General features: G+C 31.3%; 1 protein-coding gene across 1 annotated transcript; it reads right to left on the reverse strand.

Annotated features, from left to right (window-relative positions):
* Positions 1-1,059: 1,059 nt before the first annotated feature.
* On the reverse strand, positions 1,060-8,340 carry LOC108330324 (protein HEAT INTOLERANT 4). The gene is made up of 14 exons (XM_017564813.2): positions 8,033-8,340; positions 7,816-7,854; positions 7,671-7,724; positions 7,512-7,575; positions 7,354-7,412; positions 4,713-4,837; positions 4,557-4,616; positions 3,224-3,282; positions 2,996-3,075; positions 2,824-2,862; positions 2,226-2,288; positions 2,094-2,141; positions 1,896-2,024; positions 1,060-1,410 (listed from the first exon to the last, which is right to left on the reverse strand). The coding sequence occupies exons 1-14, from the start codon at positions 8,150-8,152 to the stop codon at positions 1,363-1,365; spliced, it is 987 nt and encodes a 328-aa protein (XP_017420302.2). The 5' UTR covers positions 8,153-8,340; the 3' UTR covers positions 1,060-1,362.
* Between the last annotated feature and the right edge of the window lie 6,057 nt (positions 8,341-14,397).

Consider the following 14,397-nt stretch of genomic DNA (forward strand, 5'->3'; position numbering starts at 1 on the left):
AAGAATTTCTCATTGTAACCATTACCAACCTCCAAATTTACAACAAGTAAGATGAGCTTCCCCTCAACCTCTCTTATTCAAAGCCTTCGGTACTTTCATTGGTGGTAGTAACATAACGCATAATAACCTCAACAAATAATTCTACAAAATTTTGTTGCTAATGAGGAGCATTGATACTTGAAGAGTTTTTTTTATGATGATCCACTTGAAGACTTCAAGGAACTTTCACATACATTGTTAAATCATCTTTTGTAGAAACAATTGTATTAGGTTTATCTTTCAATTGTAAGCACTCTAAAGACATGTAACTTATTCTTTTTTATTAATTTCTCGCAACAATAATCGATTATCATAAGTAAAAGTAGAAAAGGCTTTATCTTGGCAATAATCAATTATCACTAAAGATAATCGATCATCACGTTTTTCAAAACCCATAACGACCTAAAATAATCAATTATCACTTTTGATAATCGATTATCTCTAACATTTGAGAGCTGACTTTTCATTTTTTTAACCCCTGGCCTATAAATAGAAGTCTACTAATTCTTTCCAATATTACCTAAACTATTAAAAACATAGAATTGGTTCTGAGGAAGTTCTTGAATTTAAGTCTAAGCTTGATCGAATCCTGAGGAAAAAGAAGCTTGGTTTTAGTGTGTCTAAAGGTGTAAGCAATTCTCTGCAAGTTGTTCAAGCTAGTGATCATTCCCTCATGTGTCGAAGGAAGGTGTATTCTTTTCTGTGTAGTTCTTTACTCATCTTGTAAACATGAAATTGATTTTTAGTGAAAAGTTGATCACTCATTCTAAAGTGATTAACAACTGAACGTAGAATCTTTTGATTCGAACCAATATAAAAATCTTTTATGTGATTTTCTTTATCTGTGCATTTCTTGTTTCTAAACTTTTCGAAAAAATTTCTAAAAGAAAGTAAAAAATTTTAATAGACCAATTCACCCTTCCCCTCTTGGTTTTGTATATGTTTACATGTTCTAAAACATTTCGTTGCGCGATATCAATTTCTACAAAATTTGTCCTTTCACTAAATCATCCTTCGATGTTAAAATAACAAATAATTTATTTTCATTTAACTTCTAATAAAAGCCAAACAACTCATCAATGGACAAAGAATCCGAAAATCGAAACCAAGGCAAGAGCGACAAAATTTGAAGCTCCTGATCACATTGAAAATCAGAAACTCGTCCCAAATATTCCTCCTATGGTAACATTTTGTTCCCATGTATTCCTTCATGCAGCTACACTGCTGACGAGGCACCAGGTGGTTGCCCCTTGATCGTCAAAGATGAGTAAATCTCTATTGACAAGAAGCCTGCAAATGAACTTGTCATCATCTTGAATCCACTTATAGAACCTCATGAGCCTTTCCGTAATACCTGTTTATGAATGGAGACTGCCAGCACAGAATGGTGTGTACACGATAATTAGGCATACATGAAAAATATATTGTGAATGCATCGACTAATCAACTAGTTATAATATCGGGCAAATCCTTCTAAAATAAATACTGTTCTAATTAGTTAGAACATGACAGAAATAGAGTGGCTTAACAATTTTACGATTTTCCACATCTGATTGAAGACCAGCTAGTTGCATTCATACAGCAAGCATAGCATATTTTCAACCAAAGATGAAAGAAAAATCAAACACTTCTTTTAATCAATGTTCTTTGGCAGCTTGGCCCCTTGTAGACACATGCAAGTATGTGAACTGAAATTGCATGGCAAATCTTCTACAACGTTCGTTACAAGTAGTCTTGGATACTTTACTGAAGCATTTTCATTTTTAAGGGCAGTAATTGATGCTTAATGTTGTACTAAGATGTTAACATAAGAATTGGAAGTCCAAAAATCTGCGTTAGAATGCGCAAGCGCTTACCTTAACATTTGATACATCAGGTGCATCTGGACTTTGCATGGGGTAGAACTTATAAAATCTCATGGTCTCAAAAGCAGCTTTAGTTTCTACACTCATTTCTGCAATTGCTTTTCTTCTAGACTCCCTTGCCTACAGGAGACATTCTAGGTAAAATTGCATAAAACAAAACACTATGGGCAGAATCAAAAGTATAAGTACCTCTCTATTAGCTTTCTTTGCTTCGCGTACTTTTTCTTTGACAAATTCCTGAAACAATAAAATGATCAGTCTAACTGCTACTTGAAAGAGTTGGAAACTTGAATCGCTTCATGATTTCCCATTACTCAATACCTTAAAAGTATCTTTTTGATCTTCCGATAACTCCTCCTCCTGTATAAGCTTATCAGTGAACTCCTGTGGAATATAGAACAAATTTATGAATGAGAACCTTGTCAATTATTATCTATTATATTCATTACATCACAGTACTGGTATGTGCCAATCACTTAACATTTTGCTCGACACATAAAAATTAATTACTGTCACACAGGGTCCACAGGGTCTATATGACGCTATATGAAAAAGCAAGTGATTTATTTTAAGTGATTCTTATATAAGCAAAATCAATGTGTTTGTTTACACTAAGAGAAAAGTACCTTTTTAATTCAAAGTGACTTCTATCTATTCTACCAAACCTGTTTTTTTCTTTTATGCTTCTGTTTTTTCTAAATAAGTTTATCCAAACATGTTAAAAATCCTAATAAGTGATTATTTTATTTAATAAAAAACACTTTTTCGAAATAAAGTTTAAACAAATAGACCCACAATATTATAGATTAAAACTAGTGATTATCAATTTTAGATTGACAAAACACAGAAATATTATTACACGATTGAAAAATAGTTAAGTTTATCCTAAACAACAAACATTAGAGAGATAATTCAATACCTCAAGCTCATCTAATTCCCAATCAAATTCACAGAAAATCTGCAAGAAAAGAAGAAAAAGTGGTAGATATAAGTAAACAGGTAGAAAACTCAGTATATGATATTAACCTGCCTCACTAATGTAAACATGTCAATAAACACGTATTTGCAGAAATTATCTCACTCATAATTACCGGCTTTGGCTCTGCTGGAAATATTATTTGAACTTCAGTGCTTTGTTCAAGTTCATCTTCCTTAAACGGCTGGTAGAAATCTGTTGCATAAATAACAAATAAAGGACATAACAAATCAAATCATAACCGTAAAAAGATATAACTATATGTTCTGTCCACTAACTAGTGTAAACAAGTTACGACTAGTATACATATGTGATAAATTTTATTCTAGAGTTAGAAACTCACAAGGTAAGCAGTACTCGTATTTCTTCACACGTTCCAACTTCAGATGTTTCAATGCAGCCCTGTATCACAAAGATCCATATCACAAGACAAAAGCCAGTCATGAGCAAACATGCTACACTTATTAATCTAAAGTTTCAACTAGCAGCTAGTTGCTACAATAATGGACAACTTGCACATAGATATAGAGCACTGAAAATGGCACAAAATATCAAAGCACTGGACTTTCAGTTTTCCCAACTAACTTTACTTAAGTGTCCATTCAACTGAAATCACATACTCATTTATTTATTTGATAATATTTACGTGCAAGGGAACTTGACAATGTAAGTATAGCTGAATCTAGAAAAGTTCAACCCATTTTCGTTTATTTATTATATAAAGGCAGAAAAACTTGGCAACAGAACCTATCATATCAAGAACAAAATTTAAATAATGTTTTGTCACACAACACTGTTGCAAATCGCATCAATTGTCGTGACGGAGACCAAGTGAGCGAAGTCACAGGCGAATTGCGGTGCTTGGACTGCTATACTCTTAAGTAAAAAAAGTTGTGCCTTGACTATCAACTATAAGCTTGATAAGTGTTCAATCCAACAAACACAAGCACAGTTGCACCAGTTAGAGAGCATGCTTTCTATGTTTACTGTTTACGACACAACTACTATTTTAATTAGAAGCACGCCCCTTGTTTTGAAGGCCTGGCTTTAAAGAGTAGTATCTCCTCCAATGAGGAAGGACCACCTTTTCCAATTCAGCGGGATTGACACATAAGTAGAAGTTCATTATCAAATGAGACACAAGAATCCAGTTTGAGGTGGGGGCACCCTTCTTGACTTCATCCTAATTTTAAAGAGTGGGCTTAACTCTACACCAATCATTTGCCAAGGCATATCAAACAATAATAAGAAATTTGAAAACCAGGGAATTACATGAAATTAAAAAATAACTATATCCTTTTGGCAATATCCAATATGAAGGAAAAGGGTAAATGTAATGGACGCAAAAATCAAACAAAAATAAAATGATTAGTTCTAGGTAATAAAATTTACCTTCAAAATGGAAAGCAATTGAAACTAACAAACAAGTACAGAGGAAACAAAAACAAAGGAACAAAGGTAGCAAGGGATTTAGACACTCAAAAAAAACATATAAAGTTGCAAGAGGCAATGTTTCTTATCAGAAAGATAACTTCTCAAAGTAAATCTATTAAATTGGAAGTTTTAACAAATCAAACATCTTTAATAATATTGCATTACTAATCTTGAAAAGTAAAAAAACTGAACTGAAACAGGATATTGATACAGACTGAAGGAAAAGACAGAGAGCGCCATACCTTCTTTGGGTGCAACTTAAGATAAATATTTGAGATTTTAATCTGTCAACTTGGCTTTCTCTGTTGTAAGTCAACAAAATTATATTGAAGTTCAGAGATGATCATGAAACAATATGTAAACTAAACCTCCAAAATTGAAAACATTTAGAAAAATACCGGTCCTCCAGGGGGATATATGGAACCCAGTCCATTTTCATTTGTGTCATGGGAATTATTTCTTCAGATTCTCTCTGAACGGAGTTAATCCCGATCTTATCTGATGGTGGGAAAGGTGAAACTACCTGAATACAAAAGGAAGTGAAATATTTTACAATTAAATAAAATTGAAAAAAAAAATACAATAGTCAAAATCGATATAAATCTGATAAAACTAATTCCAACAACATTTACGCCTAAAAGTTTGTAAAATGGAATTTCCAACCAAATATATATGCCCAGGGCCATGCCCCCACAAGGAGTAACGCACAACACACTCACTGATAGAAAACACAAATTCTTAAGTTTAGGAATATTCTGAGATATTAGTTTATAGATACTGTTGATTCATTTCAACAGATACATTAGATTTATGTATAGGAGTCTGTTGACAATTTTGGGAAATAGAGAAAACTTATTCTACGAATAAATCCTTGGTGACTATGGGATTGTTTTTATATGTACAACTTGATAGGATATGTAATGTATTAGACAGTTTGTAGAGAGTTTTTAGATAGTTTGGCAAAAATAAAACGAAAAAGTTAGTATGAAGTGGCAAAAATAAAAGAACAAGAAGATTTGAGAACAGATCCTTTTCAAAAGGGAGGGTATGATAGCATATCCCTAAAAATTAACTCTGTTGGAATGGATGGTCTTTCAAGCATATACATCCAACACAAGACAAATAAAAGCTTCAAAGATGCTCCTACTCTCCAAGACCTTAGATCATTAATTTGATTTAAGGTGTATCATTGTTGGGAGCTATATTCTTCATTTACTCATTATTATAACATTTGTTCTAACTTGTGTTATAAAATGGGTATTTGACCTTGGTGGAGAAGCACACAAAACTCCAAAGAAGATAAGGAAGTTTTCCTTGTTCCATGTTGAAGATTTTAGGGCAAATCCTTTTCAAGAGGGAGGGGATGATGACATACGCCTTGCCATGATCTAGCACATTCATGAAGAGTTGGAGGCAACTATGGAAGATGGGCCTAGACTCTTTCTCTTGGGCCATCTTAAGTCATCATGAAGATTTAGTAGAGTAAGAATAATTTTGGACATTGTATTTTGGGCCAAGTAGTCTAGATTTTATTTGGGCTTTGTATTTTGGGCCAAGTAGAATAAGATTTTGACCAAACAAGTCAACAAAGGGTCAAGGCCCAAAGTTGACTATGCTTGGACCTCCAAAAAGGGTGTGTTGACTAAGCGGTCAACATTTTGGCTAAGCTTGGAGAACAAGGGAGAAGAATTTCGTCCCAGACATGTGAAAGCTTCCCATTGGAGAGTTTTCCTCCTAGTTAATGGCCATGTGTCACTCTAGGAATGGAGAGTTTTTCCATAGGTAGTGGCCACATGTCACTCTCTCATTTTAGAGGATTTTTGCCACTTGTCTCTCTCTTATTGGAGAGGATTTCTCCTTGCTCTCTAAGCCAACCAAGGTGGCTCTTTTAGGTTAAAGTTTCTGCCCATTCTGAGATACCTTAGCCTATAAATAGAGGTGCTCTCCATCATGTAATCAACTTTGATTTAGAGTAAAGTTATGCTGCCATTTTTGTTTCATACTACTCTTTTAAGGTCACCCTAGGCTAGAGCAACCCAAGTGGCCTCCTCTAGCCACCTTCCTCCAAGAGTTGGCCCAACCTCTCTTAGAAAACCCTTAAACACATCTTCGCTCACCATACAACTCACCAAAACCATGAGCTATCAACACCTTTCGCCACCACGAAAGTCCGCAATCTTCATCCATGAACTTATTGCTTGATTTGCTTCTAGATTTGGCTTGTCCTAGCTAGAGCATTTGCCATCAGGTTAGGGGTAGTTAGGATGAGTTTAAACAGCAGTTAGGGGAAGTTTTAATTAGTAGTTAGACAGTTTTAGTCTTTTAAGGAGGGAGTTGTTCTAGTTCTGGTTGTGGAGTGTTTATTTTCTGAACAGGGGCTTTCCTGTGGAAAGGAATGTTTTCCCTTCAATGTTGTTGATTGCTTTCAGTGTATTTCCATTCAATAAAACTGTTTCCTTACTGTGAGGTTTCATATATCTGTTGTGATTATTTTACAGACAGTTAAAATTGTTTGTCATACAATAAACTGTGTGTCATACAGTAAACTCTCTGTCATACAGTTTTCCTAAACCTTCCCTTTGAACCTATCACAACCATGTAAGTTGCACCATACAGTTAGGTTGTCACGTAGCAATGAAGGTTGAGTGATAGGGTTGAGATTAGAGGCTCCTAAAGACCAGGAGCACCGACACCATCTCAAGTTTAGGAATAATTTGTGAGACTTTACTTGTGAGATACATCATTATATTTGTATATACAAGAACCTGCTGACAATTTTAGGAAATAGGGAAGTATTCTGGGAAACAAATCCCTGTGAGTATGGAATTATTCTGCATATATAATTCTGGTATAATAGCAAGATACAAAATAAAAATACAGCAAGTCTAATATAAAACTTCCTAAATTGCATAAGGAACAACACGGTTTAGACACAAATGACTATTGCTAATTTGCACAATCTAATTTTCGTCCAAACAAAAAAAAAGAAGCCCAAATCAATTTAGCCAACAGATAACAGTACCAAGTTTGACAACTTACAACTACAACAACAGGTATGCAGACAACTTTGCTTTCATCTTTGAACCACACAAGTTGAGCTGGAGACATCAAGAACGATAATCAGTAAGATGAAACAACAAATAAAAGGAAATTGACAACAAATCAAGCTCAAGCGGTAAAGTTTGCATGCTACTTACGCTCGGTGCATCCAAAGAGATAAACCCTTTTTCCATGCAGCACACCACCCTCTTCAAATGCATTCTGAACTCAATTTATTGACCAATTAAATATTTAATCTAAAAAGCTTAAGTAAATTCACCATAATCGAAAGCGAAACGGTTCACAACAATACTCACTTCCAGGTTAGAGAAATTCCACTTGTATTGATACACGGAATCCAATTGATCCCACTGGCATCACATAAGAGACATTCAGAAGAAGAAAAAACTTCACAGAAATGTTGTTGTGAACGAAGAAGATCAACGACATAAATAAACAAACCTCTGTTCCTACAGGGAACGTTTCCCTCCACAAGTCCTCCTACAAATATTTATACCAAAATGCAACAATCATTAGCCGCACAATTTTTCAGTCCAAAACAAATATCACAGCCACTAAATTGGATCAAGAAACATAAGCTACACTTCAAACCCTTGACAAAGACCCATTATCAACTTAAAAAAAAAGTTGAAATTGAAAAATTAGGATGTAGCAGTACTAAATTGCGCTTGTCTTCGAAGTACTCGTCTTGCTTGGGAGGCTTAATTTTAGTGGATCGCTTCTTGCCTTGCTTTGGCTCTTGGTTCTGTTTGGATTGCCTCTTCGTTCCGTTGCTCATTGTCAATTCAGAGAGGGAGAGAGAAGTGGATCAAATAGGGAAAGAGGAATAGCAAATTTGTGAGTGATAATTTTGTTTAGGTTGATTTGTGAAAAATAGAGATGAGTGATGCCAATAGCTGAAGGAAGACGGCGAGTGAGGATACAAATTTGAACTAAGACAAACGCGAACTCTACAAGAGGCGGGGATCTTTGTTAGAAATACTTTTCAAATTTCACAGTCAGAACCCAAACCTGTTTTTATAAATAATAAATAAATAACAATAATATATACATATATATATATATATATATATATATAAATTCACTCCCGTGTCTATATTATTTTTTATTTTATCTTTTAAATATCTTTTTATAAATTAAAATAAATTATTTTATTAATATTAGTTTTAGGTGATTAATTATTTAAATTTAACTATTTTTTATTTGATCATTTTTTAAATTTAATCATTTTTTAATTAAAAAATACCCATAAAATAAATAAAAACCATTAAAAATAATTTATGCTTAATTTTATAATTATAATAACAACAATAATTATAATTTTTTATTCTTTCTTGTCATAAAAATAATAAGATTATAATTATATTGTCAAAACTTAAATATCTTTTTAATTTAATTCTGAATAAAAAACTTATCAAAACTTAAATAATAAAAATAATAATAATAATATAATAGATTAATATAATAGATTGCAGGTGTTATTCTGAGTGCAATTAAAAAATATATAATAGATTTATTAGTAACAATTTAGTTTGAATACCGAAGATAAACATTATAATTCAACTATATATTAAATTATATGATATTCTTTTTCTTAGAAAACAAACCTATTTAAAAAAAACAAAAGAAGACATAATTTGTATAAGTGCACTTCATATTCTACCAGAGAAGAATAAACATAAGTTTATATTTATATATATATATATATATATATATATATATATATATATATATTAACACCCCAATTTCGGTACAACATATTACATTTTATCATTAAGTTCATTCTTTGACACCTCTTATCATATTACTAATATATTCTTATATTTTTCTTTTATAAGGTATCTATATTAAAATCTTATTAAATGATAAGGGGTTCTTTCTTTTATCACCTCAAATCACAATACATGAACCATCAATGAAAGAGAGAATCAAAAAATAATTTCTTTTTTTCTTGATAATGAGGTGATTCATAAGTTTGTTCTTGCACGTATCAGGGTAATACCTTATTTTCCAACTTTATCAACAATGTATTATTTTCAAAATTAGATGCATGAATTCTAATGTTGTTCGATTATTTCATATTTTAGCCAATAGTGGGTTTTGTTCGAAATCAAATTTAAACTAAAGATAATTCATTATCTTGACCTATTGACAGTAAACATCAATATGAGGCAAGAATTGAAGAAGTTGTTGGACATGTAAGAATATAAGTGTTATTCGCATATATGTATACTTTTAGTTGTAATGCTTTTCCTTATACATATGCTTTAAACTTATGTATTAATTAGGGTTATACAAACCTACCGAGCTCAAAGGGGATACATGATTTCTAAGTTAAACAATATCAAGTGGACACTAATAAAGGTGCATTGCAATTATTTATCTCAAGTGATCAATGCTTTTAAATGATTATGATGATATAAAATAAGTCATAAACTGATTCATGTGGCCATATCTCTAACTGCTAGGTGCACCCAACCTAAGATGGTGTTGTGTGTTTCTTTAAACGAATTAACTGTTGTGGTGCTTTTCCAGCTTGATTTGTGCTTTGTCTCTAGATAGTATAGGTTGTTTTGGTTAGACCATTTTGCAACAGTAAGTTATAGATAATTTGGGCTATTTGGAGACTTGGTTGTGGTTAATTGTTGGCATAATAAATGGCCCCTGACAGAAGCATTAGGCAGACTAAAACTCTTTTTGATGCAAATTATTGGCCACTGGCATAAGCATTTTGGGTAGACCACAATCCAATTTGGTGCAAGTTGTTCAAGGTCTTTTTATGTAGGCCATAATTCAGTTTTGACATAAGATGCTCATGGTTGTGGTGTAGGGGCTAGATGGAGTATAATTTGACCTTGTGTGTCCTCAACAAGCTTTTTAAGTGAGTCTTGAACTAATTTTTTTAGCAGACAATGTAGAACCAATTTTGGGTGTTAGGTGCAATGCTTTGAACTTCTAAGTTGATTTATGATAAGCTCATATTTATGGTTTTGATGTAGTGAGTTCAGGGCGGGAGTTGTTTTGGTTATCTTAGATGGTTAGTTCCTAGGTTTTGAGGTCTTTCATGCTGGTGTGGTTTTGTAAACATTGTCCTACTATTTTGGCTTGTTTTATTTCATGTGTAGGGAATGTCCAAGCATGTTGGTTGGTGTATCATTGCTCCACTTTGCTTATTTTTGAATGTTGTTTTCAATGCTTGTAAAGTAGCATTTTTGGCTAGTTTGTGCTTAAATAACGGTGTGATTTTTGTATGAGTTTTTGCTTGCTATAATGTGTATTTTTGAATTTGTATTTTTCGGTCCAATTTATGCCTCCCATTCACGCACACATAAATATATTGATACCAATTATATTAATGTTTTATATTTTTTATTTTTCTAGTATCCAAAACAACCCAACAACAATGATTGCGGGTATTACATTTGTCGTTATATTAAAGAAATTATCACATACTATTAAGGAGGGACAATTCTAACATATGTAAGTTATCTTAATTCTATACATAATTAATTGTAGTCGAATTTTAATTGACTAATTTTATGTTATTTTCCTTTGTTGTAGTATTTTCCTAATTGTAAATGTCAACAATATTTTGATAATCAAATCATTGAAGTTAGGAAGATTGGTGTTTTTATGTCGTTAGTAATTGCTTATAGGTTAATATGTTATGATTGTACATATGCTTAGATAATCATGTCATGGTTGTATATATGCTTATAGGTTAGTACTCTGAGCGATCATGTATTCATACACTGAAGTAATGAGGATTCATTTTTGAGAAAATTGTGTGTATTGGACCAATATCTATGTAGGTTTAAAAAAATTGTGTTTATTGAAAAATTAAATAAATTATTTTTAAAAAAAATTGGACAATAGACAACACTTATCTGAAAAAATGTTGTCTATTAAAAAAGTAAAATAAATTAAAAAAATTGAATCATAGACATTGCTTATTTGAGAAAGCGATGTCTAATGAGAAATTAAAATAAATTTTAAAAAAATTGGATCATAGATAACGCTTATTTGAAAAATCGTTGTTTATTGGTGTTGTCAATAGACAACTCTTTCTAAAATAAGCTGTCTATTGACAAACACCAATAGACAATTATTTTTCAAATAAGTGTTGTTTATTGACAAACATCAATCAATAACACTTTTTCAAATAAGTGTTGTCTATTGGTGCTTATCAATAGACAACGTTTTTTTATAAGTGTTGTCTATTAATAGACAATGTCTAAAAAGTGTTGTCTATTAGAAAAAAAATTTTGTTTATGTATTTTTTTTTAATAGTGAATGAAGTCTCACATATTAAAAAAGCCTTTTCAAATATATTTTTTATTTGGGATGAAATTTCTTTTGCATTAGTTATTCTATTGTATTTTGAGTTTCACATATCATGTTTGAGAGTTATGTCATCTATATTTAAAACTCTTTACTCCATGTGCAAATTGACCTTATTTTATAATATATTTTTTGTATTAGTTATATTTACAAATATTTGTTTTTCATTGAAAAATACTTACTTTTATAAAAAAAAATGGTCATCATTTAATATTATTTGCGTGACGGGAATAAGTTTCTTCGTATGCTTAACTTTGCAAATAGAATTTGGTTAAACATAATTATATTAGTGGAATGTTAAACTGCAACTGTTTTTATTTTTGTTTAAAAGACCATTTTATAGTTCATTTTCCAATATATCCTATATTCGAAAATAGGTTAGGTAGTTTAGATAAAAGTCTGGGTATCTTTAATTATAAATCTAAAATGGATGTAGTCACTATTACTAGGGAGAGACCACACATAAGGAGAAGGTGTAAGCAATGAAGACTTCAAACTTAAATGCTAAGACTTCAACATATTTTACTGCTAAATATGTTGTAACGCATTCAACCAATATTTTCATGTAATTAATTTCTATAAATACCAATTATTCGTACATTACTCTGTTCTTTTTTTATTACATAATCCTCTCGCCATTTGTATGGCTCACCTTTTCCTCATTCAATTTTTAAATAAGTTGTATGTTATTGAGAGTTACTGTCATTTTCAATGAACCATCATCCTGTTGACATGCCTCCATTCATTTTGGTGCCTCTGTTTTTCGTTACACTGTAACTTTTGTACTGTGATGATGCAAACATTGTGTCTGAACTGCCAATGAATTATTGACGGATTCAGTATCTATGAATGAATTTTAATAAAATGTGTCTTTTTTTTCTTAATTATGTTAAGATAATACCCTAATGACGCATTTAAAGTGTTGTTCTGGTTTTGAAATTTTGACTTTTATCAAGTATAGGAGGATTAATAGAGAATGGTCCATTTAAATATTTTTTAACCTCAATTTTTAAGTTATAAAAAATAATTATCTCATATTGAAATAAGTTTTACAATCGAGGCTTAAAGAATTTATCTTTGAACTACTTTTTTATTCTCTAATTGAGGAAGGAATTACGTTTGTGTTTAAAACTATAGTTTTCAATACAACATTTATATTCTGAATTCATAGTTGATATTATTGTCAACATGAGTTGAAATTTGTACTTCAATTCGGTCCATTGTGAATTTGGGTCGAGTTGAGTTAAAAAAAATTGAAATTTTGATCAGTCAATTTTGATCCTGTTTACCCGGATTAAATCCGTGGTGAGAAGGGACCAACCCACCTTTTAAATTTTTTTTTTAATGAAATGAATTAATTATTCAATAAAATAAAAAACATTACAACTCAAACCCTTGTCCTGCTTATGTAAAACCTTTTTTTTATATCAACTGGTCAAATTAGTATTGTTTCAATTTGATCGATCAAAGTAACCTGTTATAAGAATCTTGGAAGAAGAAGGTGAAAAAAAGTTAAATGAGTCAATGAGCCGACTCGTTTAACCCACCAACTTGTAATGGGTCAGGCTGACTTCAAATATTTTCGACTCGTTAATAAGGGTTGGGTTGACTCACTAAGTGGCCAACCCGTGGTGGGTCGGGTCGGGTTGGGCTGAGTAGCCCGTTTTGACAACACTAATTTTGAACAATTTTATTTTTAAAAAATGTTTTAAAATAATGGAAAAGAAAAATCCACCTAAATTTACCTTTACACTTATATTTAACTTTTAAACAATATAAAGATATTAAATATACTTAATATTAAGATGAAAAAAATAAAAATGCGAAAAAGTTCTTAAATTAAAAACTAATATCTAGAACGTTAAAGTATTGTTGAGTAATTGAGAAACATAGCAAATTATATAGTATAAGTAATAACTTTATTAAAAAAAAAATCCTTCAACGACTTACCCAATAATTATTAAAAGTTTACGTTACCCTATCTAAATGAACCCTAATATGTCATGTAGATGAAACGAGAGTGATTAAATTTTATCATTTAGAAACAATAAAGAAAATATACAGAATTTATTATTTTTAATATAAAAACTAAATTTTACTTGTTATTACTTGGTTAATAAACATACTAAAGAGTACCATCTAACAAGATTCATTAAAAAATTTCATTCTGAAGCAGTTCAAACTTATATATTGGAAAAATATCTATACATCATTACTAATTTGGACAATTTAGTATTATGGTTATGATTATGTTATTATTAACTATTATGTTATTATATATTGTAGGTGGATTTCCTCCTCTCAACAAAAACAAATTCATTTCCTACTTGTCGCAACCGGGATCGCGACGGGGAATGACTCACGAGACTCTTTAAAACTAATTAATTATTTGAAAATAAGAGTTTGGAGTCGCCACCATAGTTTATTCTTGAAAACTACGAAAAAATCATAAAAATAAGGCTTGTTCTACGAAACAAGAGATTATGGATCTGGGAGTCGGTTATGCATAGGGAAGGTGTTAGCACCCTACAGCGTCTCCCCAAAAATAGTACCTTTAATTAAATGTGCAAAAATGATGTGGTTTTCAAAATGTCATTTTTCCCCAAAAATAACAATGCAAGATAATTCAAATGAAAGAAAAATATTTTTTTACTTTTAGGAAGCCCGACAATGATTGACGTT

Source organism: Vigna angularis, chromosome 4 (assembly GCF_016808095.1).
Source record: "Vigna angularis cultivar LongXiaoDou No.4 chromosome 4, ASM1680809v1, whole genome shotgun sequence".
Classification (NCBI taxonomy): Eukaryota; Viridiplantae; Streptophyta; class Magnoliopsida; order Fabales; family Fabaceae; genus Vigna; species Vigna angularis.